Raw genomic sequence first — 27,594 nt, 5'->3', positions numbered from 1 at the left:
GCAAGCTGCAAAATCTCAAACTAGTATTTTCTATTCTGTTCACAGTATTTAGACATATAAATTATAGTGTTCACAACAATAAACACTATAATTAAGGTTGTACCAGCATTTCTATTACAACCCCATATTTTAACTGATTCATAACATTCTTAGAAAGTCCTTCATGAAACTGAGACTTCCTCACTTGTCTCAATCTAAATGTGACTTTTCATCTTCCAAAAATAGAAGAGCTATGGGAGAATAAAAACACCCCAGCTCAAAAAAAGAAAAATCTTTCTAAGGATAAAACAAGTATTACAGAAACCCCTCAAAAACATTCAACATGACAAACAAGAATTAAAACTTTCTAAGTAAAAAAAAAAAAATTTAACCAAAAACCCACTCTATGCCAGGTTTGGTTTTTGTGTGCTTCAATTTCGAGCATATACATCAGCTCTCTCAACCTTTTTCATCTCATAGCCTACATAAACTAATTACTAAAATTCTGTGGCACACCCAAAAATATGTTTTCCCAATCTAACAAAAAAAAAAATAGGTGTAATTTTTATTCTTTCACACCAAATGGCTATTGTTGTGTTGGCTGTTGTCATTTTTTTACTTGACAAACTAAGGAAAAAGAGGGCAGCTCCCCTGACTAAGTAGTCAGGTACTGAATGTTTTAAAAATTCGTGCAGCAGCCCTGGCCAGTATGGTTCAGTAGTTAGAGGCATCAGCCCACAGACCAGAGAGTCCAGGGTTCGGTTCCCACTAAGGACATGTACCTTGGTTGCAGTTTGTCCCTGGCCCGGTTGGGGTCATGTGGGTGGGCAACTAGTCGATGAATGTTTGAGACATGTTAAGAGACATGAATGTCTCTCATGTCCATGTTTCTCTCTCTCTCTTCACCCCTCGCTCCTTCCTACTCTATCTGAAGATAAATGCAAAAATGTCCTCGGGTGAGGATTAAAAAAAAAAAAAAAATTCTTGCAGCACACCAGTATGCCACAACACATGGGTTGAAATTGTGGTTATATATGAAACAGTCAAAGATTCTATGATTTAAATCCATGTGTCTTTTTAAAAGAAACAGGTCTTGCCTTGGCCGGTTTGGCTCAGCAATTAGAGCATCGGCCTGCAGACCAATGAGTCGCAGGTTTGATTTCGGTCAAGGGCATGTATCTCGGTTGTGGTTCATCCCTGGCCCTCGTCAGGTCATGCGGGAGGCAACCAGTCGATGTGGCTCTATCACATCAATGTTTCTTTCTCCCTCCCTCCCACTCTATCTGATAATAAGTAGAAAAATATCCTCAGGTGAGGAAAAAAACAAATAAAAGAAGCAGGTCTTTGTAACAATGTTAGCTTCCAACCAGCTAGCCCTCTTTCCACTTCTGATTGGGAAGCTGAAGACCCAGGTAGAAGTTCCAGAAACAATGATTTCTTCTATTCGCAAACTTTTAAAGCACATAATACAGTTTGAAACAAATTTATCTTCGTATTCATCCACCTACAAGTTATCTGTTTATGGTTTTGGCTTTTTATTTCCTTTCCAATAAGGTTTTGAATCAGTTACTTCAGCTCAAAAACAAACCTAAATCTAAAACAAAATATTTTACCCTGGGAAAGTTCTAAGACTACAAATATTCTATACTAAAATTAAAAATCATAAACCGCTCAAAATATATTGATTTTTCCTTAAAACATTCAAAAGGACGGAAAGGTTTGACTCTCTCATGTGCCACTATATTGTCAGTATTTTTTTTATCCTCACCCAAGGACATTTATTTTTGCATTTATCTTCAGATAGAGTGGGAGGGAGAGAAGGGGGAAGAGAAAGAAAGAAACATTGATGTGAGAGAGACACACTGACTGGCTGCCACTCACAAGACCCCAACAGGGGTCAGGGACAAACTGCAACCGAGGTATGCACCCTTAGCGGAAATTGAACCCAGGACTCTTTGGTCCACGGGCTGATGCTCTGACTGCTAAGCCAAACTGTCCAGGGCACATCAGTATTTTTAGTATAGCACGCAATAAAGGAATTCTGCCATTTGTCAAAACATAGATGAACCTGGAAAGCATCATGCTAAGTGAAATAGGCCAAGAAAAATTCTTATCTTATCATATCAAAATTCTTACGTGTAAAATCTTAAAAAAAAAAAAGTCAAACTCAGAAACAAAGAGTAGAATAGTGGTTGCCTGGGCCTAGGGAAAATAGGCAATGTTGGTCAAACAGGACAAACTCTCACTTGTAAGACAAGTTCCGAGGATCCAATGTACAGAATGGTAACTATAGTTAATAATACTGTATTTGTATATTTGGAACGTGCTGAGGGTAGATTCTCAGCAAAATGAAAGATAAAAAGGTAACTATGAAGTGATGTAAATCAATTTGATGGCATAAATCCTTTCACAATATGTACTTATATCAAATCATCACACTGTTCACTTTAAATATATACAAAATTTGTCAATTATACTTCAATAAAGCTGGAAAAAATAAAAATAAATTTAAAAAGAAACATAACCTATAAACAAAAAAACATATACTTAAGGAAATAAAATGTTTCATTCAAAAGCATCTATTTTTTCAAACAACATCTCTAAACAGATGTAAAAGAAATATCAGATATTTTTAAAGTTAAGTATATTTTGGAAGATTCGAGATATACAGTAAAATCAGAACAGGGTTCTGAATCACCTTAAAGCTCGCTGCACCTGACTAAACTTTGGTACAAATCCATTAAGTACAATGAACTTCAGGATCAGATTAATAAATTTAAAACTTCTTCACCAAAGCATATAATATTATATCATATAGAAATTGTGACGTGGTTATTATTCTCTCAGCTGAGGTAGTAAAGGGACATTTAGAGCCACTACTGTGCCTCCTCTACTACTATATGTTACTTGGTTTTGATATTGCACAATCTCTTCACTCTTCTATCTGGCCCACTACCAAACACTCTTGACATTTCTAGCTCATCCTCTGCTAAATCCTCCATTCACTTTCTTTACAATAAAGGTCAGATGTCCCACTTGCCAACTCTGTTTCATCATTGTACTTATAACATCAGAAACAAAAACTCAAACCCAAGGCTCAAAATTTATAGACAGCAGATATAACCAATGGTGGAATTTAGCCACACACTCCATCTAAGACATTCTTCCATTACATCAAAATGATGGAAAATTGCCCTGGCCGATTTGGCTCAGCGGTTAGAGCGTCGGCCTGTGGTCCAGAGAGACCCGGGTTCAGTTCCCGCTAAGGGCACGTACCTCGGCTGCAGTTTGTCCCCGGCCCTGGTTGGTCGTGCGGGTGGCAGCCACTTGATGTGTCCCTTCACGTCGATGTTTCTCTCTCTCTCTCCTCCTCTCTCTCCCTCCCACTCTATCTGAGCAAAAAACGAAAAAGTGTCCTCGGGTGAGGATAAAAAAAAAAAAAAAAGATGGAAAATTATTATAATTAATGTTATTAATAATTATGTAGCTTTTCTGAGCTATTATACAGAAAAAAGTACCAGAGTACTCATCCCCTTCACAATATAAAGTGATTCCTTAGTAGAAGTGAAGAAAGTACCCATAATTTACAGGGAACTCTATTTTACACTGTTTATATAAGAAAGCTATAGACAGAATCTAGACTTTTATCTGCTATTATCATCACCACCATCATTAACTGTAGCAGTGGAAGAGATGGAATTATTAACAGTACAATAAATTCCACAGCCTAAGTCAGCATTTCTGAGCCACATCTGAATTTCTGGAAAGGTAGCTATCTTAGTCCGTTTGGGTTGCTATAAAAGAATACCACAGATGGAGTAGCTTATAAACAACAGAAATTTATTTCAGTTCTGGAGGCCAGGAAGTCCAAGATCAAAGGTGACAACATGGTCTGGTGAGGGTTCTCTGGTTGGTTCATAGATAGCACCTTTTCACTGTGTCTTCACATGACAGAAGGAATTAGGGATCTCTCTGGAGCCTTTTATAAGGCACTAATCCCATTCACAAGCGCTCAGAGTTAGGATTTCAACATATGAATTTGAAGGGACACATTAAACTACAGTAATAGTCAATCATATTAATGCAGTCTCATTAAGAGAACTAAAATGGTTTTTTCTTTAAAAAAGATCCACAAAATATTGTTAATAGCCCTACTACCGCTTCCTCCAGCTCAATCTTCAATGACTGGCTATGATGCTTCTCTTTCCTTTGAGAGATCATACAAGCCAATAACAGATTTTCATACCACCAAAACATGTAAGGAAGGAGTTCAGGCAAGATTGTCCTATAACTTTAAGCACTAACCAGGGCTTAAAAGCACATACATTAACAAAAAGCTTGGATCTTTATCTCAAGTTTTTAATGGTATTTTAAAGTTCTGGTTTAGGTTCAAAAGATTTTTAAAAGTGTTTTATGAGTAATAAGTATTACTTCTATAAACAGTTTTGCAAATAATTACATTTATTAGGTCGAAAGATTTTAAAAGTTGACTTTTTAGGTGGTACAAAGACCAGAATAAGTACTTCTTTAAAAAAGTTTACTACTCTCTAAGTTGAAGAAGCTTTCTGCAAAACTTATTAACACAGAAGAGAAAGAATATACAATCATGGAATAAAAGAATTTTGTAGCAAGTCTTGTCCTATTTTACACATGAGACTCACAGAGGCTGAACAAACAAGAATATGCGATAGGAGAGGAGCACAAAGTTAAATGTAAGTTACTGGTAATGTTTTCATTCTTGAGGGGTGCGCTGAGTCTACAAGTATTAATTAGACTAATGCCGACTAAACTAGCTAAATAAACAAACAAGTCAGATTTGTACCACTGACGATATGTCATGGTGTCATGAATCAAATTCTGTATCTGAATTCCAAAGAAGGAAAAGAAAAAAAGTTCAAAATTAACAAAATCTGCAGAATCTAAAGGTGGGTATGAACTGACAACAGATATGTCTCTCAGAGTCAATAGCAAAAAGGTAATAAATATTTTCTGAGTGAAATATCAATATACTGAAAATAATTCAGAGTGAACATCAAGGTGACCTTTATTTTACCTAACACAACTTGGTCACCTTCTCAATGAAAAACTTCTCTATAATTAAAACTAATTACGAAGATATGTCAAGGCAGTACATTATAATTATCATCACTAGAGTCACACTTAAATCATTATAAATCTCCGTCTTTTGTGGAAAAAGTAATATAATAATCTTAACAATACTTCCGAAGTGCATTGAAAAGTAGGAAATCTACTAATATTGGTAGAATTAAACTTTACAAAATAGATGTGCTTTCTTATCAAGGCATTTTGCAATATTATATTTTTGTAATGATCTTTTCTGAATTAAACCTCAGAATTCTAACTTTTAAACTGTATTTTATTACATTCTCATATATTAATAATATTACTTTAACAAATTAATATCCGTAACTCTAAAAGGCCCCTTCATTTAACCTACCATGCCACACTAATTTTATTTAGCAAACAAGCCTTTTCTTCATTGTAATTCTATAATATAATAAATTGAAATAATTTATTCAGTTTTACTAGTAATGTATAATTTTTAACTTAATTTCCTATTTTATTAATAAAGGTTTCAAATAGGCAAATGAACTGTTTTAAAATGTGTTTCATCTGTAATGTTTTTACTGAAAATTTAATTCTAATCACTAGCATAAACCCAAGTATTACTCTCCAGGGGTCTACACTGCCGAATAATTTGTCCAAATGTCAGCTGCGATTCTCACAAATCCTTTCTACCTCAAGATTTTAAACATCTGCAAAAAATGCTTGTTGTGAGAGTGGTTTACAATCACGACACTTTGACCTTTTGCTATACACACCACAAAATTCAAGTCTCAAATACCATGCAAGCAGGAAATCTGGATCATTCCTGCAGTAGCCATCTGCATGGTCCAATATCAACTATTAGTTCTAGGTGGCACTAAGTCATGTGTTACAAATCTTTTTCTGCAGCCTCTATAATTAGTTGTAATTTGCCTTTTCTAAAATGTGTTTCTTATGGGACATCTGGCCTTGAAACTTCCACCTACCCATTGAAAAAATACTTAGTGTCTGGATTTTTTCCCCCATAATATGAAGCACTGTATGGGTGGCATAACCAAGTCCAGATTTTTTTTAAAAAATTAAATTCCAAAGACAGATGATGACTAAGAACCACTTAAGTATTACCAAATATAAATGTAAAATAAAACTTTGTTGCAATATAACTATCTACAGATTTTTTAATCCTCACCAGAGGATATTTTTTCCATTGATTTTCAGAGACAGTGGAAGGGAGGAGGGAGAGGGAGAGACAGAGAAACAGGGGGAGAGGGAGAGCGGAAGAGAAAAACATCAGTGTGAGAGAAAAACATCAATTGGTTGCTTCCTGCATGTGCCCTGATGGGGGGCCGGGGATCGATCCTGCAACCCAGGTACATGCCCTTGACCAGGACAACGCTCTAACCACTGAACCACACCAAGGCCTGTCTACAAATTTCTAAAACAATTTCCCAAATATTTAAAGCTCACAAAAGAAATCTTCATGGGAATATATAGAATTGGTCTACTTACTTCCAGGATCTATATTAGTTAAGTTAAATTGTATAATTCAGGTTTTGAATCAAGGATTTCATAAAAGAAAAAAGAGATTTCAGTCCAGTTAATTGATGACACTCAAAGAATCTACTTAAATTAGAATATGATTTTAATAATTCATAAATAATCTTAACTAATTTCACAGAGATTTCAGTTATACTTAGGATACACTAAAATTACTTTAAGGTACTTATGAACATAGTCAATTTATTAATTCTCTTCCATTAATTTGTTCCAGAAAGCCTTCCCCAAAACTGAAAAGTTAAATGTGAGTTAAGGAAAAGTCCTAAAAAGGATGACAGAGACACTACTTTTCTGCAAATGAAAGTGAAAAAATTTATCACAATTATGCTTCTGTCTAGATGTATTTGCTTTCTAGATTAGAAAATTTTTGGAAGAAATTCCTTAAAATCAATATTATACCTTTATAATAAAACACTAAAAAGAAATATAAAATGGGCCCTGGCCAGTTTGGCTCAGCGGTTAGAGCGTCGGCCTGTGGTCCGGAGAGACCCGGGTTCGGTTCCCGCTAAGGGCACGTACTTCGGTTGCAGTTTGTCCCCGGCCCTGGCTGGTCGTGCGGGTGGCAGCCACTCGATGTGTCCCTTCACATCGATGTTTCTCTCTCTCTCTCTCCCTCCCACTCTATCTGTACGAAAAATGGAAAAATATCCTCAGGTGAGGATTAAAAAAAAAAAAAAAAGAAATATAAAATGGGTCAAAAAATAAATAAATAAGTCAGAAAAGAATCAGTTTCTGATACCAAAACTTCACACAACAATGAAATTTGGTATATAAAGGCAAATTCAACACATTTTTATCTTCCCAAAAATAACTTGAGATTTTCACCTCATTCAGAAATGTGATATAAATAAAAAATCATGCAGTTACTTTGCAAAAATTCAAAATTCTTCACCTGAAAATTGGACACAATCAAGCCCCACTTCTAGTGGATATAGGTAATAAGCAATCTACATGATACCTATTAGGGATATGATAAGATTAAGTGAAATTAGTATAAAAATATCCCTTAGAATATTTTACCCAAATTTAAAAACATCATTTTGCAATTAATTATGTTACTTTAACAGGTATATAAAAAATAATAAGTATATAAGCTAACATCTATTTATGTAAAAGCTGACATATCCCAAAAGTTAAAGAAGTATCAAACATTAATTATAAAACTGGTTAATATAAACAAACAATAATTTTATACCTGCATTCCATCTTTAAGTTTCAAAATACATTCCATTGTGTTGATGGTGATTACCACTGGTTCCGAACCCAGTTTTGTCCATGGTACATGAATCCTCAATTCGTGAATATGCCCACTTAAAAAAGTAAATGGTAATTTCAATTCCTTAAAACACAAAATATTAAATAAAAGTTAGTAAGTGCTTAATATTTTTTCATTCTAATATTCACATTACTTCAAAATAAAATAAAATTTCCAACACAAAAACAATTTGGCAATTACTATTCCTCAAAAAGTAGCATCAATAACTTATTAAACCACAAAAACCAATTGTGCAAATCACATTTAACAAACTATTTAACCTGTCTAGGCCTGAGTTTCTTTACTCTGATGAATGGAAATAATATAAAATACCGAGTACATGACAAAGGCTATGGAGTGATAGTAGTGGTAGCAGTCACTGAAGTAGATAGCAGCAGTACCTGAGATAACTGCAATGGTATATTGTTTAAAATCCCCACCTAAAAATATGTCGCCAAGTAGCACAGCATTATAAGGCAAGTTGAAAGGGGAGTTGAAATAGAGTGGGCAACTTGTTTAATGTACCTACCTATGCCTCAGTTTCTTTATCTGTAAAGTTTGGATAAAAATAGATGGTATCTTTGAGAATTAAACTAATTCATTTGTATAAAGTTATTAGAACACTGTGTTCTAATTATTGAGATGCTAACTATGCCCTGGCTGGTGTTGCTCAGCGGTTAAAGCATCAGCCCTTGCACCAAAGGATCATGGGTAAGATTCCCGGTGAAGGGCACATACCTGGGTTGCAGGTTCAATCCCTGGCCCCAGTAGAGGCATATGCAGAAGGCAACCAATTGATGAGTCTCTCTCACATCGATGTTTTCTTTCTCTCTCTCTCTCCCTCCCTCCCTCCTTTCCTCCCACTCTAAAAAAAAAAAAAAAAATCATTGAAAAGAATATACTTGAGTAAGGATTAACGATAACAAAGATGCTAACTAGTATTATTATTATTACAAATTGTGGGCCTTAATGTATGTTTCCACAAGTTTTTTAAAAGACAGAATACTAAGCCCTGGCCGGTTTGGCTCAGCGGTTAGAGCGTCGGCCTGTGGTCCGGAGAGACCCGGGTTCGGTTCCCGCTAAGGGCACGTACCTCGGTTGCAGTTTGTCCCCGGCCCTGGTTGGTCGTGCGGGTGGCAGCCACTCGATGTGTCCCTTCACGTCGATGTTTCCCTCTCTCTCTCTTCCTCTCTCTCCCTCCCACTCTACCTGAACAAAAAATGGAAAGGTGTCCTCGGGTGAGGATAAAAAAAAAAAAAAAAAAAGACAGAATACTAAAAATCTATTTCGACTATTCTAATCGACTGTCACAAATTTAAAACATTTCTTATTGTTACATTCATTTTAAAGTAATAATTTCAAGCATTAATCAACTGCACAGATTAAATTTTGTTTTGTGTCCATAATGAAAACAATATTTACTGAGTACTTATTCTGTGTCAGGCAAGGTTCTAAGAACTTTACCTGCCTGCAACTATTTAATCCTTATAAGAACCCCAAAAGGTAAATACAAATGAAGAAAATGAAGCATGGAAAGGTCAAGTATCTTCCCTGGTTTATCTAGGAAAGCCAGGACAGAAAACTGGAAAATATGATGCCAAGCCCTTGCTCTTTTAACCACAATTACACTACATCTACACTTCCAATATCAGCACTGAATGCTTCTCAAATTCATGTATCTGGACAATGAGCCAATAATATTTCCACTTTTATGACTCCCTGATCTGTGTAACAGTGAGACATTTGTGAAATGGCTACCCAAGTTGAAGTCTATGGGCCAAACTGAATTTTCTCAGGGAAACTTAAAAGACACCTGAATCAAATTCAAGACCTTAGTATCATCAGAATGCTAGTAATAACCTGAGCTACTAACCAACCACTAACACAAGAGGCAGCATTCTATATTAGAACATGGAATTTTGAACCACATTGCCATTGTGGGAAATCCAACTGAAGTGCAACACTTATTAATCATCTGACTATAAGCAAAATTGTACCATTTCCTCATCACAGACTTATTGTAATAAACAAACAAGAACACATACACGCCTTAAAAAAGGCAAAACACAAATGTTGATTGTGGTAATAGACAGATCATCGCTAAAATAACCACAAATGAGTTAATTATCTATCCCTTTTCTTCTCAAAATACATTCTACAACTTAAAAAATATTTTATTGATTTGTAACAATTCAGAAATACATTGTGAAAAAGGGATCCCTAAAGCCAGAACAACTATGACTATACAAAGGACATTAGTACCAAAGAATTTAAGAGTTGAATAGCTCTCAAACATATAATTCTGGGTAAGCTATTACAAAATATTCTAACACGAAATAAAGGGATACTTCAAACAATAACATAACAGACAACAAAAAGAGGCAAATAGGACTACATCAAAAATAAAAAATTCCACACAGAAAACAAAAAAACTCAACAGAATGAAAAGGCAACCTACAGAATGGGAAGAGATATTTGCAAACTATATATTTGACAGGAATCTAGAATATAAGAGAACTACAACTAAACAACAACAAAAATTTTCCAATTCCAAAATAAGTAAAGGACTTGAACGAACATTTCTCAAAAACAATATGTAAATCAACAAAAGAAATTAAATAAAACATTAGAAAATATCTACTTGATATAAAATAAGGTAAAGGATTATGAGAGGGAAAAAAAAAACATGACACACATTGAAAAATAGCAAAATATAGGCATAAATCCAAACATATGAATAAAAACATTAAGCATGAATGGATTAAATACTCCAATCAAAAGCAAAAAATGTCAGAATAAATTTTAAAAATGAAAATCCAACTACATGCTCTCTACAAGAAACATACTTTAGATTCAAAAATACAAATAGCTTGAAGATAAAAATGGATGTATCATACAAACAATAAGATTAGAGCGCTGGAGCATTACATTATTATCAGACAAAATACAATTTAGAAAAAAATGTTACTAAAGACAAAAGGGGACTTCCGGTCAAGATGGTGGCGTAGGTAAACGCGGTATGGAGTCCTCCCAAAACCACATCAAAGTTACAACTAAACTACAGAACAACCGTCATTCAAAACTGCCTGAAATCAAGCTGAATGGAAATCCTACAACTACGGAATTAAAGCAGCAGCCACATCCAGACTGGTAGGAAGGGCGGAGGCGGCACAAAGGGCTGGTCCCACACCCAAGTGTGGCGGATAAAAATCAGGGGGCTCCCGCGGCTGAGAAGGTCCTTCCTGAGGACTGAGGGGTCCCCGTCCCACACCAGGTGCCCCGCTCAGGGTTCCAGTGCCAGGAAGAGAGTTCCCATCACTTCTGGCTGGAAAACCAGCGGGAACTGAGGCTCAGGGAGGCTGAAGCGGCTAGAGCCCCAGGCAGCTCCCTAAAGGTCCCGCGCACGGACTTTATCGGACTCTCTCCCTCTAAGCTTGGAGGGGAGGCACCTAGAGGGGCACCAGAGACATACAGGGAAGAGACATACTGAGCTGTTTGGCACTAGAGCAAGGGCTGGAGAGGGGGCTTTCTCGGGGACAAACGTGCTGTAAGAGGCCTTTGTTCCTTTGGTGAGCCCTTCCTGGGGGCGGCAGACAGTCGCCATATCTGGGACTCCAGCAACCAGACTCTCACTGGTAGCCCCGCCCTGCTGACTCCCTGAGGCCCCGCCCCACACAACTTTCAAGCCCACCCAAGCTGTTGCCACTTGCTTAACCATAGGATTGGCCTGTCGGATCCTGCTTCAGGTTTTTCCTAAATTCTGTCAAACAAGCAGCATCTGGTCTCAGCGAGCCCCATACCTCTCATTAAGTAATACACTGAAACAAACACAGGGAGGCAGCCAAAATGAGTAGACAAAGAAACAGGTCCCAAATGAAACAGAACAAAACCCCAATAAAACAACTAAGCGAAATGGAGATAAGCAACCTAACAGATACTGAGTTCAAAATACTGCTTATAAGGATGCTCAGTGAACTTAGTGAGAACCTCAGTGAACTTAGGGAGGGCCTCAAGAGCATAAAAAAGGACCAGTTAGAAATCATGGATACACAGTTAGAATTGAAAGAGGCATTAACTGAAATAAAGAGTAATTTACACAGCTTCAATAATAGAGTATGTAAATCCAAGGAGCAAACCATCGATTTGGAATATAAGGAAGCAAAAATGCCCAATCAGAACAGCAAAAAGAAAAAAGAATCCAAAAAAATGAGGATAGTGTAAGGAGCCTCTGGGACAACTTCAAGCGTGCCAACATTCGCATCTTGGGGGTGCCAGAAGGAGAAGAGCGAGAACAAGAAATCGAAAACCTGTTTGAAACAATAATGGCAGAAAACTTTCCTAACTTGGTGAAGGAAACAGACATACAAGTCCAGGAAGCACAGAGAGTCCCAAACAAGATGAACCTCAAGAGGCCCACACCAAGACACATCATCATCAAAATGCAAAAGGTTCAAGACAAAGAGAGAATCTTAAAAGCAGCAAGAGAAAGGCAGCTAGTTACCTACAAGGGAGTTCCCATTCGGCTGTCAGCTGATTTCTCAAAAGAAACTTTGGATATTTCTTGCCACTCCCTTCTGGCCTGCAGAGTGATGAAAACCAAGAACCTATAACCAAGATTACTCTCTCCTACAAAGCTGTCATTTAGAATCGATGGACATATAAAAACTTTCCCAGACAAGAAAAAGTTAAAGGAGTTCATCACTACCAAACCGTTATTATATGAAATGATGAAGGGTCTTTTTGAAGAAAAAGATAAAATGTATGAACAAACAAAACGGCAATGTATACACATCTATCAACAATGGAATCTACAAACAAAATGAACAAGTAGAACAGAAACATTCTCATAGATACAGAGAACATTTTTTGTTTGCCAATTGGGAGGGGGTTGGGGGAATGGGTGAAAAAGGTGAAGGGATTAAGAAGCACAAATTCATTGCTAGACTGACAAACCTCAAAGGGAAAGGGGTTGGGGGGGTGGGAATAAATAAACCAAAGTACTTATATGCATAACCAATGGACACAGACAATAGTGAGGGAAAAGGTGGAAGGGGGGCGGAAGTGGGGAGGTGGGGGTCAATGGGGGAAAAATGTGGAACATCTGTAATACATTTTACATCCAACAATAAAGATTTGAAAAAAATAAAAAAAAATAAAAATAAAGACAAAAGGGGATGCTTTATAATAGAAAGGACAATTCACAAAAGAACTATAAACATATATGAGCATTGCAACAGAGTCTCAAGATACATAAAGCAAAAAGTGAAAAAAGAAACAGATTCAAAAATAATCATGAGCCCTGTCCAGTTTGGTTCAGCAGTTAGAGCATTGGCCCAAAGAGTCGCAGGTTCAATTCCGGTCAAGGGTACATACTTCAGTTGCAGTTCATCCTCTGCCCTGGTGAGGGTCATGCAGGAGGCATGCATGTGTGTCTCTCGCACATCGATGTTTTTCTTTCTCTCCCTTTTTCTTTCTCTCTCTCTCTTTCCCCCCTTCCCACTCTATCTGAAGATAAATGGGAAAATATCCTCAGGTGAGGATTAAAAAATAAAAAATTTTTCAAACTGAATAATAATGAAAAGACAACATAAAATTCTGTGTGATAGAGCTGAATAGTTTGTTAGAAAGAAATTTATAGCATTAAATATATATATTTGAGTAGAAAAAGATTGAAAAATATCAATGACCTAAGTTACCATCTCAGAAATCAGGAAAAAGGAAAAGTAGCAAAGCAAATCCAAAGAAGTGGAAGGAAAGAAATAATAATAAGAGTAAAAATACATGACAAACAAAAGAAACATTAACAAAGTTGATTCTTTGCAAACATTAATGAAGTTAATAAAACCAAGCAATATTGATGAAGAAAATACAAATTACCAGTATTAGGAATAAAAAGATATCACAACAGATCAGACATTTTTTTAAAATAAACTAGACCATCAACTTACACCATACACAAAAATAAACTCAAAATGGATAAAAGACTTAAATGTGACCCGTGAATCCATAAAAATTCTAGAAAAAAATGTAGGCAACAAAATTTCGGACATCATACCCAGCAGAATTTTCACTGATACATCACCTAAGGCAACAGAAATAAAGGAGAAAATGAACACATGGGACTACATCAAACTAAAAAGCTTCTGCACAGCAAAAGAAACAATCATCAAAATGGAAAGGCAACCCACTGTATGGGAGAACATCATTGCCAATGATGTATCAGATAAGGGGTTAATTTCCAATATATATAGAGTGCTCCTACAACTCCACAAAAGGAAGACAAAGAACCTAATTAAAAAATGGGCAGAGGAGCTGAATAGACACCTCTCCAAACAGGACATATAAATGGCCAAGAGACATATGAAGAAATGCTCAACATCACTAATCATCAGAGAGATGCAAATTAAAACAACAATGAGGTATCACCTCACACCTGTCAGAATGGCCGCCATCAACAAATCATCAAACAACAAGTGTTGGCGAGGGTGTGGAGAAAAGGGGACTCTAATACACTGCTGGTGGGAATGCAGACTGGTGCAGCCGCTATGGAAAACAATATGGTGCTACCTCAAAAAATTAAAAATTGAACTTCCATTTGACCCAGTGATCCCACTGCTGGGAATATACCCTAAGAAGCCTGAAACACCAATCAGGAAGAATATATGTACCCCCATGTTCATAGCAGCACTATTTACAATAGCTAAGATCTGGAAACAGCCCAAGTGTCCACCAGTAGACGAATGGATAAAAAAGCTGTGGTACATATACACAATGGAGTACTATGCAGCGGTAAGAAAGAAAGATCTCTTATCCTTTGAGACGACATGGAGGGACCTGGAAAGTATTATCCTAAGTGAAACAAGCCAAGCAGAAAAAGACAAATACCACATGATCTCACTTATATACGGAATATAATGAACATAACAGTCTGAGGAATACGGTAGACCCAGATACATGGAAGTAAAGCACAGACTGACATCCCTCAGAAGAGGGGATGGGGGGTGGGGGGGTGGGAAGAGATAAACCTCAGAACTTATATGCATGTATGCATGACCAATGGACATGGACAACTAAGCCGGGGACAGGGTGGAGGGGGGGTGGGGTGGGGGGTGCCAATGGGGTAAAAAGGTAAAATATCTGTAACAAAAAAATAAATAAAAATTCATAAAAAAAAAATAAAATAAAATAAAATAAAAATAAAAATAAAATAAGTCAACGTGCCCTGGCCAGTTTGCTCAGTGGTTAGAGCGTCAGCCTGCGGTCCAGAGAGACCCGGGTTCAGTTTCGGCTAAGGGCGTGTACTGCGGGTGCAGTTTGTCCCCAGCCCTGGTTGGTCATGCAGGTAGCAGCCACTCAATGTGTCCCTTTCACATCGATGTTTCTCTCTCCCCCCTCCCCCTCCCCCTCTCCCTCTCCATCTCTCTCCCTTCCACTCTATCTGAACAAATAATGGAAAAAAATGTCCTCAGGTCAGGATTAAAAAAAAATAATAATAAGTCAACTTTACACCCAGCTGGTGTGTCTCAGTTGGTTGAAAATTGCACCAAGAGTTCACTGGTTCAATTCCCAGTTAGGGCATGTGCCCAGGTTGCAGGCTGAATCCCCAGTAAAGGGTGTGCAGGAGGCAGCCAATGTATGTTTCTCTCTCATCAATGTTTCTCCCTCTTCCTTCCTCTCTCTCTGAAATCAATAAGAACATATTTTAATAAATAAGAAAAAAGTAAAATAAAAATAAATCAACTTAAAATGAACAACAAAAAAAAACGTAGACTTTATGGCTTTAAATATGACAATTTAAAGAAAAAGCAAGCGCCAAGCTACTAAGGCTCAGTGGTCCATGCACCAAGAGGTCGCTGATTGGATTCCTGGTCAGGGCACATGCCCAGGTTGTGGGCCAAATCCCCAGTAGGGGGCATGCAGGGGGCGGCCAATCAATGTTCTTTCTCATTGATGTTTCTCTCTCTCTCCCTCCCTCTCCCTTCTTCTCTCTCTAAAAGCAATAAAAAGAAAAAAGTTTTTTTTAAAAAAAGCAAGCAAACCTTTTCATTAAGGGTCAGACAGTAAATATGTTAGAATTTTGCAAGCCATGCAGTCTCTGTCCCAGGTACTCAACTCTGCTATTTTAGCTTACAAAGGCAATAGATAATTTGTAAACAAATGAGAGTAGCTATGCTCCAATACAACTTTATTTAGGCCCAGGCCATTGTTTTTGATCCCAGATTTTGAGAAAATTGATAAATTCCTTGAATGCCATAACTAATCACTAACAACAGGAGAAATAAAAATCTAAATAGTTCTATATCTGTTAAAAAACTATATCAGTAATTTAAAACTTTCCAACAAAAAGACACCTGATCCGTGACTTCATGATTAGTTTTATCTAAAGTTTAAAAAACTAATAAAAGAAGTTGGAGATTTTACACTTTCTGATTTCAAAACTTACTATAAAGCTATGATAATCAAAACAATGTGATACTGACATATAGACATCCAAACCAATGTAGTAGTACTGCGAGCCCAGAAATAAACCCTCACATCCATAGCCAACCAATTTTTGATAAGGAAGACCATTCAATGGGGGAAAGACAGTCTTTAAGAAACAAGTGTTGGGAAAAGTGAATGACCACATGCAAAAACAAATGAAGTTGGATTCTTGTACCAGATACAAAACTTAACTCGAAATGGATCAAAGCCCTCAAAGTCAGAGCTAAAACTATAAAACTCTTAGAAGAAAACATAGGAGGAAAGTTTCATGACATTGGTTTTTGGCAGTGATTTCTTGGATATGAAATGACACAAAAAGCCCAGGCATCAAAAGAAAAAAAATGCTAACTTAGACCTCAAAATTTAAAACTTTTGTGTATCAAAACATACAATCAACAAAGTCAAAAGGCAACCCACAATGGGAGAAAAAAATTGCAAATCACATATCTGATAAGGGATTGATATTCAGAATATATAAATAACTCCCACAACTCAATTACAAAAAAAAAGGACTTGAATAGACACGTCTCCAAAGATGATATACATATGGTCAATAAACTCATGAAAAAATACCCAACATCACCAATCGTTAGAGAAATGCAAATTAAAACTACAATGAAATACCATTTCACACCCATTGGGATGGCTACAATAAAAAAAAAGAAAGAAAAGAAAAAGTGTTAGGAAGGACATGGTGCAACTGAAACCCTTATATGTTTAGGGTAGGAATGTAAAATAGTGTAGCCACTATGGGAAACAGTATAGCAATTCCACAAAAAAATTAAACACAGAATTACCATAAGATCAATCAATTTTACTTTTTTGGCATATACCCCAAAACAATGAAAGGGGCTCGAATAGGTACGTGTACACCTGTATTCACAACAATGTTATTCACAACAGCCAAAAGGTAAAAGCAATGCAAATGTACATCAACAGATGAATGAATAAACAACATGTGGTATATAGTACACACAATGGAATATTATTCAGTCTTAAAATGTAACGAACTTCTGGCACATGTTACAATATGGATGAACCTTTAAAACATTGTGCTAACTGAAATAAACCAATCATAAAAAGATAAATATTGTATGTTTTCACTTATATGAGGTAAGTACAGTAGTCAAATTCACAGACATAAAGTAACAATGTGGTAGCCACAGTGCGCTGGAGAAGAGAATGGGGAGTGCTTAATGGGTATAAAGGTTTAGTTTGGTAAATAAAAAGGTTATGGAGATGGATGGTGGTGATGGCTGTACAACAATATAAATATAATCAATGCCACAATCAAAAATGGTTAAAATAGTACATTTTATGTTATGTATATTTTACCAAAAGAAAAAACTAACAATACCAATCATATACAAACTCTTCCTTTATACAAAGAGCAAATGCTTCACAAATACTTTATTGAGGACAACATACGTAGGACAATCAAAGCCTGATAAGGACATTACAAGAAAAGAAAATCACAGGCCAGTATCACTTATAAACATAGATGCAATAGAACTAAACAAAAATTTAACAAATCTAATCCAATCATATATAAAAAAGGTAGTACACTGTAAGTGGGGTTTAATCAAGGAATGCAAACTCCGCTGAATACTTAATTAGTATAATTCATCATTAACAAAATAAAGGGAAAAATCAGATATCAATTCATTAAATGTAGTAGTTGATAAAATTCAACATTCATTCATGATTTTAAAAACTTAATGGAAAACCAGGAAGGGAAGAGCATGTCCTTAACTCAATAAAAAGCATTTGCATACTTAATGGTAAAATACTAAACACTTTCCCATTGAGGTTGGGAACAAATAAGAATGTCTATTCTCAAGATCTCTACTCCACAGCACAATAATGAAAAAAAAAAAAGAAGTAAAAGATCCAAACACTGAAAAAGAAAGATGTAAAACTGTCATAATTTCTAGATAACATGACTATATACATAAACAATCCAAAAGAATCCACAAAAAAAGTACTAGACAAGAAAGAAGTGGCAGTGGATATAAGGTCAATATACTAAAATCAACTGTATTTCGCCCTGGCCGGTTTGGCTCAGCGGTTAGAGCGTCGACCTGTGGTCTGGAGAGACCCCGGTTCGGTTCCCGCTAGGGACATGTACCTCGGTTGCAGTTTGTCCCCGGCCTTGGTTGGTCGTGCGGGTGGCAGCCACTCGATGTGTCCCTTTCACGTTGATGTTTCTCTCTCTCTCTCTCTCTCTCTCTCTCTCTCCCCCCCTCCCACTCTATCTGTACAAAAAAATGGAAAAATGTCCTCGGGTGAGGATAAAAAAAATAAATACAATAAAATAAAATCAACTGTATTTCAAAGTACTGGTAACAAATAATTAGAAAATGAAATCTAGGTCCTGCCCAGGTAGCTCAGTTGGTTTGAGCATCATCCCAATATGCCAAGGTTATGGGTTTGATCCTGGGTCAGGACACATACAAGAATCGAACAATGAATGGATAAATAAGTGCAAGAACAAAATCCATGTTTCTCTGTTTCTCTTTCTCTCTCTCTCTCAAAATCAATTTAAAAAGAAATCCAGTCCTGGCAGTTTGGCTCAGCAGTTAAAGCGTCGGCCTACAGACCAATGAATCACGGGTTCAATTCGGGTCAAGGGCACATACCTCATTAAGCTTCATCCCCAGCCCTGGTTGGGGTCATGTGGGACGCAACCAGTCAATACGTCTCTCTCACATCAATGTTTCTCTCTCTCTCCTGCCCTCTCCTTCCCATTCTATCTGAACAAAAATTAAAAAAGTAATATCCTGGGTGAGGATTAAAAAAAAAGAAAGAAAGAAATCTAGGCCTTGGCTTGTTTGGCTCAGCAATTAGAACGTCAGCCTGCAGACAAGAGTTGCAGGTTCAATCCCAGCCAAGGGCTGGAATACCTCGGTTGCAGTTTGTCCCCGACCCAGGTTGGGGTCCTGTGGGAAGCAACCAATCACTGTGTCTCTCTCACATCGATGTTTCTCTCCCCCCCTCCTTCCCTCCCTTTCACTCTATCTAAAGATAAATGGAAAAAAATATCCTCATGTGAGGACTAAAAAGAAAAACACAATGCTGTTTATAAGATTAAAAAAGAGATAAAATTTAATGAAATATGTTCAAAACCTCTCTGAAACTTCAAATCATTGCTGATAGAAATTAAAAACTTTAAAATACAGAAAGCAATGCCCTGTATATGAATTAAAAACTTAATACTATGACAACACAAGATACGTTAATATGTTATTTCCTCCCAAATTAATCTATTGATGCAATGTAACCTCAAGTAAAAAGGTTAATGGGCTTCCTTTTGGGGGAGGAAATTCTAAAATGTACAAGCTGAAATTAAAATGTATAATGAAATGCAAAGGAACTGCAATAGTTATGACAACCTGAAGGAAAAAAAAACAAAGTTGTACAAATTATACTATCAAGACTTAGTGTAAAAGACAATATGGTAGTGACACAAGAATAGACAAATACACCACTGAACAGATAAAGAATTCAGAAATATATCCACACATATGGCAACCTGATTTACACAAAGACTTAAGAGAAATTTAGTAGGAAAAGAATAATTCAACAAATGGTGTGGATTAACTAAAGATCAATGTAAAAAAATACAGAAAAGTTATTTTAATTTTTTTTTCCTTTATTGATTTTAGAGAGAAGAAGTAAGAGAGAGAGAGAGATAGAAACATTGATGAAAGAGAGAGAGAGAGAGAAAACATCGACGGGCCACCCTCTGCATGCCACCCACTGGGGATCAGGCCCACAACCTGGGCATGGGTCCTGACCGGGAACAGAACCAATGACCTCTTGGAGCATAGGTCAATGCTCAACTACCAAGCCACACCAGCTGGACCAGAAAAGTAATTTTAGATGAATCACTAAAAACAGAGCTTCTAAAAGAACACAGAAGAGTATATTTTCCTTGGAGTAAGCAAAGATATCTTTAAAAAGAAATGAAAAGTACAAGGAAAAAATTGATAAATTGGACCTCAATATGAACTCTATTTATCAAAAGATTCTTAAGAAAACAAAAAACAAGCCACGTATTGGGAAAAGATACTGCAATACATATATCTGCCAAAGGATTCAATTCCAAAATATAAAGAACTCCTACACATCAATAAGAAAAAGAAATAAAACGCAATTTTTTTTAGAGAATCAGAAACTTTACAAAAGAGAATATCCAAATAGCAATGAACAATACTGAAAGTGCTCAACATCATTAATCATTAGAAAAATGCAATTTTAAATTATGAGATACACTATACACCAACGAAAATGGCCAAAATTAAAATACCAAGAATGGCAGCATAAGTAAATGCACCCCCCTGCCAACCACATCAAAATTACAACTAAACTACAGAGCAACTATCATTCAGAATCACCTGAAAGCTAGTTGAACAGAATTCCTACAATTACAGATTTAAGAAGCCACATCAAGACTGGTAGGAGGAGTAGAGACACAGAAGGGCTGGCTCCACACTCACATGGGGTAGATAAAAATCAAGACAAATATTTTGACTGCAGAGGTCACCCTTGAGGAGCAAGGGGTCCAAGACCCCCACTGGACCCCCAGCCCAGGGTTCCAGTGCCAAGAAGAGAAGTCCCCATAACTTCTGGCTGTAAAAACCAGCAGGGATTGTGGCTAAGTGAGACAAAGGGCTTCTGAAATCCCAGGCAGTTCCTCTTAAAGAGCTCGCACACAGACTTACTTGGACTCACTCCCTCTGAGCTCCAGCACTTGGGCAGCAGCTTGAAAGGAACCATGGGCCCCGGCTGGTTTGGCTCAGTGGCTGGAGTGCCAGCCTGGGAACCAAAGAGTCAAGGTTCAATTCCGGTCAAGGGTACATACCTCTGCCCTGGTCCAGGTCGTGTGGGAGGCAACCAATCAATGCGTCTCTCTCATATCAATGTTTCTCTCTTGCTCCCTCTCTCTCTCCCTCTTTCTCCCACCCCCACTCTATCTGAAGATAGATGGAAAAATATCCTAGGGTGAGAAAAGAAAGAAAACAGGAAGGAAGGAAGGAAGGAAGGGAGGGAGGGAGGGAGGGAGGGAGGGAGGGAGGAAGGAAGGAAGGAACCACATAGAGGGAGGAACTGAACTGTCTCGCATCAGGGCAAGAGCTGGGGAACAGTTTTCTGCAAACAAATGTATTAGCAGAACCCACTGTTCCCTTTCTGAGACCCCTCCGCCCTCCACCACAGAGCCAGCAAGCAGGCACCATATCTCAGTCTCCAACAATCTGCTCATACTGTTCACTCTGCCCTGGTGATTCCCTGAGACCCTGCCCCACCCAACTTGCAGGCCAACCCAAGCTGTTTCCAGTGGCTTATCCATACAAATGGCCTGTTGTAGCTCATGCTTCAGACTTTCCTAAAATCTTTCAAATAAGCATCTGGCTTGGCATGTCCTGTTTCTCTCACTAAATGGCCCCAGACCCAGCACTAATGGCAGCTTGCACTGGTTCACATTTTAGTCTCACCTGGGTACCTCCAAGCCCAGCACAAGTAGCAGCCATTTGCAGATCACGTTGTAGCTCATGATGGGTGGCCCAGGCAGAGGCTGACACTATACACCTCCTGGGAGGCCCCAGAGCCAGCACACCACTGGACAGCTTCAGACCAAGTCCAAGCACCATCCAACAACCTTCACAAGCAACACACTCAGTTGGCACCACAGCCCCACCAAAATAAGTCCTGCTCTCTATGGTGGGCCCCTGCACAGCTGATCCTCCACAGTGGTCAGTGGTCAAAGCCAGTCCTTGCAGCCAATTGGCCTGGGGGTAAATTCCTCCTTTTGATGTGCTAACAGCAATCAAGGCTCAACTACATGGGGTCATACCTGGAGTGCCCAGCTCAGGTTACTGGAGAGGCTGTACCATTAGACCCTACAGAACACCTTCTACATAAGGCCACTCTACCAAGCCCAGGAGATGTAACAGCTCTACCTAATACATAGAAACCAAGAAAGGGAAGCAGCCAAAATGAGAGGACAAAGAAACATGTCCCAAGTGAAAGAACAGGACAAAATTCCAGAAAAAGAACTAAACAAAATGGAGAGAAGTAATCTACCAGATGCAGAGTTCAAAACACTGGTTATAAGGATGCTCAATGATCTCAGTGAGAACTTTAACAAAGAGATGGGAAACACAGAAACAAAACTAAAAAACTTAGAAAGAACCAGTTAGAAAAAAATTCACTAACTGAAATGAAGATTATATTACAGGGAATCAACAGTGGAGCAGATGAAACAGAGACCAAATCAGAGATTTGGAGGAAAAGGAAGCAAAACACACCCAATTAGAACAACAAAAAGAAAAAAGAATCCAAACAAATGAAGGTAGTGCAAGAAGCCTCTGGACTACTTCAAGCATACCAACATTTGTATCAGGGGGGTGCTGGAAGGAAAAGACAGAGAGCAGGAATTGAAAACCTATTTGAAAAAATAATAATGGAAAACTCCCCTAACCTGGTGAAGGATAGACACACAAGTCCAAAAAGTACAGAGTCCCAAACTATATGAACCCAAAGAGCCTCACACCAAGACACATCATAATTAAACTGAAAAGGTTAAAGACAAAGAGAGAATCTTAATAGCAACAAGAAAAAAGCAGTCAGTTACCTACAAGGGAGCTCCTATAAGACTGTTAACTGATTTCTCAACACAAACTTTGCAGGCCAAAAGGGAATGGCAAGAAATATTCAAAGTGATAAAATGCAAAGACCTACAACCAAGATTACTCTACCCAGCAAAGCTATTATTTAGAATCGAAGGACATATAAAGAGCTTCCCAAACAAGGAAAAGCTAAAGGAGTTCATCATCACCAAACAGTATTACATGGAATGTTAAAGAGTCTTCTCTAAGAAGAAGAAGAGGCTCTGGCCAAGCAGCTCAGTTGGTTAGAGCATCAGCCTGATATGCCAAGGTTTGATTCAGGTCAGGGCACATACAAGAGTCAACCAGTGCCCTGGCCAGTTTGGCTCAGCGGTTAGAGCATCGACCTGCAGTGCAGAGAGACCCGGGTTCAGTTTCCGCTAAAGGCACATACCTCAGTTGCAGTTTGTTCCCAGCCCTGGTTGGGTTGTGCAGGTGGCAACCACTCGATGTGTCCTTTTCACGTCTGTTTCTCTCTCTTTCTCTCTCCCTCCCACTCTATCTGAACAAAAAATAGAAAAATGTCCTTGGGTGAGGATTAAAAAAAGTCAACCAGTGAATGCATAGATAGGTGGAATAACAAATCAATGTTTCTCTCTCTCTCTCTCAAATCAATAAAGAGGGAAAAGATTTAAAAACATGAACAATAAAATGGCAACAAATACATATCTACCAACAAATGAATCTGTAAAATAAACTGCCCTGACTGATTTAGCTCAGCAGTTAGCGCGTCGGCACATGGACCAATGAGTCTTGAGCTCGATTTCGGTCAATGGTACAAACCTCGGTTGTGGTTCGTCCCTGTCCCTGGACAGGGTCATGCGGGACGCAATCAGTCGATGTGTCTCTTTCACATTGATGTTTCTCTCTCTCTCTCCCCCACTCCCTACCTCCCACTCTATCTGAAAATAAATGGAAAAATATCCTCAGGTGAGGATTTAAGAATAATAATAATAAATAAACTAAGAAGTAGAACAGAACCAGACTCATAAATACACAGAACATTTGAAGGCTGCCAGATGGAAGGGGGGTTGGAAGGATGGGTGAAAAAGGTAAAGAGACTAAGAAGTACAAATTGGTTGTTACAGAATAGTCATGGGGATGTAAAGCACAGCATAGGAAATATACAGTCAATAGCATTCTAATAACTATGTATGGTGTCAAATGGGTGTGAGGTTTATCGGACGATCACTTAGTAGGTTATATAATGTCTAATCACTAGGGTGTACTCCTGAAATGAACATAATACGTATGTCAACTGCAATTGAAAAATAAAAAAAATGAGCCCAGGTGGTGCAGCTCAGTGGACTGAGCATCCTCCCATGGACTGAGAGGTCCTGGTTCTATTCCTGATCAGGGCACATGCCCAGGTTGCAGGCTCAATCCCCAGTGGGGGACATACAGGAGAATCGATTGATCGATGTTTCTCACATCAATGTTTTTCTCTCTCCGTTCCTCTCTCTCTAAAAAGAAAAAATAAAACCTATTTTTTTAAAAGAAAAATAAAAAAAGATTAGAGCCAAAAAAAATAAAATACCAAACATACCAAATAATAGCAAAAATGTGAAGTGACTGGTAACTCTCATACAATGTTGGTGAGAATGTCAACTGGAACAACCACTCCACAAAACTATTTAGTAATATCCGTTAAAGCTACAAATGTGACTACCTCCTATATATACACCTAAGGGAAATTAATACCTATGTTCACCAAAACACAGGTACAAGAATGTTCATAAGAGTTTTCTTCACAATAGTCAAAAGCAGAAACAATCCAAATGTACATTAATGGGAAAATAAGTAAGTTGTGAACCTTTATACAATTGCATGCTACAAGGCAATATAAAGAACTAGCTACCACTCATGCAACAATATGGGTTCATCTTAGCCATAATGCTGAAGAAGCCAGACAGATTTCCCATTTATTTACAATTCAAGGACAGGTAATATTTACCTGTATTGATAGAAGTCAAAACAGAAGTCATCTGTTGGGGGAGGGGGAGAGCCACTTGGGGTACAGGAAATGTTCTATTTCCTGATCAGGGTGGTAGTTACACAGGTGTATACAAAGGAAACAGTCAAATATAACTAAAAATTATTGATAATTATCACCATCAAATTAAATCTTTCCAAAGCTCCTAAAAAGCAGTTGGTCTCTGACTCTTCTGAGTTTCCATATGTGTTTGTATCCTCAAATCTAACAGAGTTGCCTGGCATATATTAGTACTAAATGAAGTAATAAGTATATGAACTTTGAAGTTACAGTTCATTTCCATCAGAGCATTCTTGCATTAAAAGAGAGAAAAAAAGAAAGAAAGAAAAGAAACTAAAGAGTGACTAAGAAAGAATTCCATTTTGTTGGCATTCTCAGTGTGTCCACTCAATACTCTGAAAATGCTATGGGTAATGTCATTTTTCCTACTAGGAGACAACTTCCCTCAGCATCTTCCTTTCTTCTGGAACCTTCTACTACCCAAAGACAGAATGGCAATGTATTATTTTCTAGCATCATACAGAATCTTAGCGATGTAAATTAGCATATTTGGTAAGGTTTGAGAATTGAGTCAATAGGCTGAGCAATTCTAACAAGAACAGTGAAATTGTTTTCCTATTTGATGAGGCAACTTTGGAGGATCTTATTCTAATAAACCATCACTAGTGGTAAAGCATTAAGAAATATTCTGTAAAGGAAAATATTTAGTTTCAGGGCAGTCAAAAATATTGGCAAAAAAAATAATTAAAAAAAACATAAACTCAAGGGTGGCATGCAAAAAATAAATAGAGTCAAAGTGTAGGAAACAACGGATTACTTCTGAACAAGCTGAAAATGTGTCCAATAAATGACAGCTACACAAGTTACCTGTTCCAGCACATCCAACTTTAACTCGAGCTTGCTGAGAACCACATCTCCACCCCATAGTGAAAGCTGTAGATCTGATGGCTTTAAATTCTTGATGTAGCGATTCACATAGCTCATTAAAATTGGAGTCACATATGACTCCAGCATCGTTTGAGGTGCAGAGAAGTCAAAGTCAGAAGCTGCAGGGGGGTAAAGGCAAATAGAAGGAACTGAGTCGGTGGTGCAGCGAAGGGGGGGAGAAAGGTACTTCTTCGGAGTAGAAGAGGCCGAAAAGCAAGAGTCCCCACCAAAGGGGCCGCTCGCCTCCTCCCAGAAGCAGTAAAAATTCAAGTGGACTCTCTGCTCCAGAGGAGACTTCCTCACTGGTACAACTCCCCTCAACTCGCCTGCCCAGTAGTGGAAGGCGAGATGGAGACCTGAAGACACCGAGTCCCCAGAAAGAGAATGAAGTGCGGCAGGGCCCCTCCGTCCGCTGCACCTCTTCACCAGCCCTGGCGCCCCCACAAGGCCCTCGCCTCCCAGAACTCAACCGGATTTACCACCACAGAACCAGAGCCAGAGGGAAGCCGGCTCCCGCCCCCTGCCCCACCGCACCCCCGGCTGACATCACACCCAAGAGTGCCGCGGCGTCTCCTCCACCTACCGGTACCTAAATCCCCATCGCCCGGCGTGGGCGCAGCTCCTTCACGGCGCCACTTCCGGGTGTGCCCCACTTGGTGCTCAAAACAAACTGTCCCTCCACCGCCAACACGCGACTCCGCAGCAGGACCGGCGGTCTCAGGCGGGAGAAGCCATTCAGTGCATCTTCTAGAAGGAAGCCTCCAGCACTCGGCGCCCCTACGTCCCCACTCCGACCCCGCCAGTGGTCAGGACCAAGATTTAGGAAGTGCTGGGAGGAGGTGGGCGGACCGGAAAAGTGGAGACACCAGAGATCCGGAAGTGGCGCTCTAGGGAGAGAGTGGCCGCCGGTGGTGGAGGTCGAGTCGGGGTGTTGAAACACGGAGGGCCGCAGGTCGGAGGAAGAAGAAAGTGCGTCTCAGTGTTTAAAACCCTGAAAAACAAGTGTTTATTGTTTCTCTTGGGAAATGGAAGGCCTGGGAAGAGGAACTTGGGTTCAGTGATCAGGGCAATAGCTCTAAGGTCGTAGGTAGGAGAAGCGGGGGGGGGGGGGGGGGTCACTAAAAAGTAGAGCCTAGGGACTTAGCCGGTTTGGCCCAGCGGTTAGAGCCTCGGCCTGCGGTCCAGAGAGACCAGGGTTCGTTCCCGCCTAGGGCATGTACCTCGCTTGCAGTTTGTCCCCGGCCCTGGTTGGTAGTGCGGGTGGCAGCCACTCGATCTGTCCCATTCACGTCGATGTTTCTCTCCCCCTCCCCCTCTCTCTCCCTCCGTCCCTCCCTCCCTCTCACTCTATCTGAACAAAAAATGGAAAAATGTCCTCGGGTGAGGACTAAAAAAAAAAAATCCTAGGTTCATTTGCTGGGAAAAGGGTGAACGTGGAAAGGGAAATTTAAGGCTGGTAAAGGGTTGCACCTTAAGGGAATGCGTGATGGCCATAATTGTAAACAAGCTCTTACATTCTTTTACTTTCGTGAAGCAGTAGTTAAGTGTTACCAAATTTGCTGTTGCGGGGCAAATTTGGAATGGTCGGAGAAAACGTTCTGGAGAACCATTGGATTTGCACTCTGATTTAGGACATCAGAAAAGGAGCGGGAATACTAGAAGGA

General features: G+C 38.7%; 1 protein-coding gene across 9 annotated transcripts in view; it reads right to left on the bottom strand.

Moving 5' to 3' along the window:
* VPS13B (vacuolar protein sorting 13 homolog B) overlaps nucleotides 1-26,742 on the bottom strand; it is an 867,799-nt gene extending 841,057 nt beyond the window's left edge. For 4 of the 9 annotated variants that reach the window (XR_004959842.1, XR_004959841.1, XM_036263826.1 and 1 more), the window contains exons 1-3: nucleotides 26,514-26,735; nucleotides 25,871-26,049; nucleotides 7,799-7,942 (exon numbers count right to left, since the gene is read on the bottom strand). Coding sequence is in view for 7 of the 9 variants with exons in the window: in XM_036263826.1 (XP_036119719.1) it covers nucleotides 7,799-7,942; nucleotides 25,871-26,017 (291 nt within the window). In the remaining 2 variants the exon portion in view is untranslated. Of the gene's footprint in view, nucleotides 1-7,798; nucleotides 7,943-25,870; nucleotides 26,050-26,513 lie in introns of all 9 variants that reach the window. The other 5 variants (XM_036263829.1, XM_036263830.1, XM_036263827.1 and 2 more) reach the window with 3 other exon arrangements.
* Nucleotides 26,743-27,594: the final 852 nt, after the last annotated feature.

This window comes from Molossus molossus, unplaced genomic scaffold (genome assembly GCF_014108415.1).
Source record: "Molossus molossus isolate mMolMol1 unplaced genomic scaffold, mMolMol1.p scaffold_m16_p_16, whole genome shotgun sequence".
Lineage (NCBI taxonomy): Eukaryota > Metazoa > Chordata > Mammalia > Chiroptera > Molossidae > Molossus > Molossus molossus.
The sequence above is the reverse complement of the archived record's forward strand: the minus strand, read 5'-3'. Positions and strand labels throughout refer to the sequence as shown.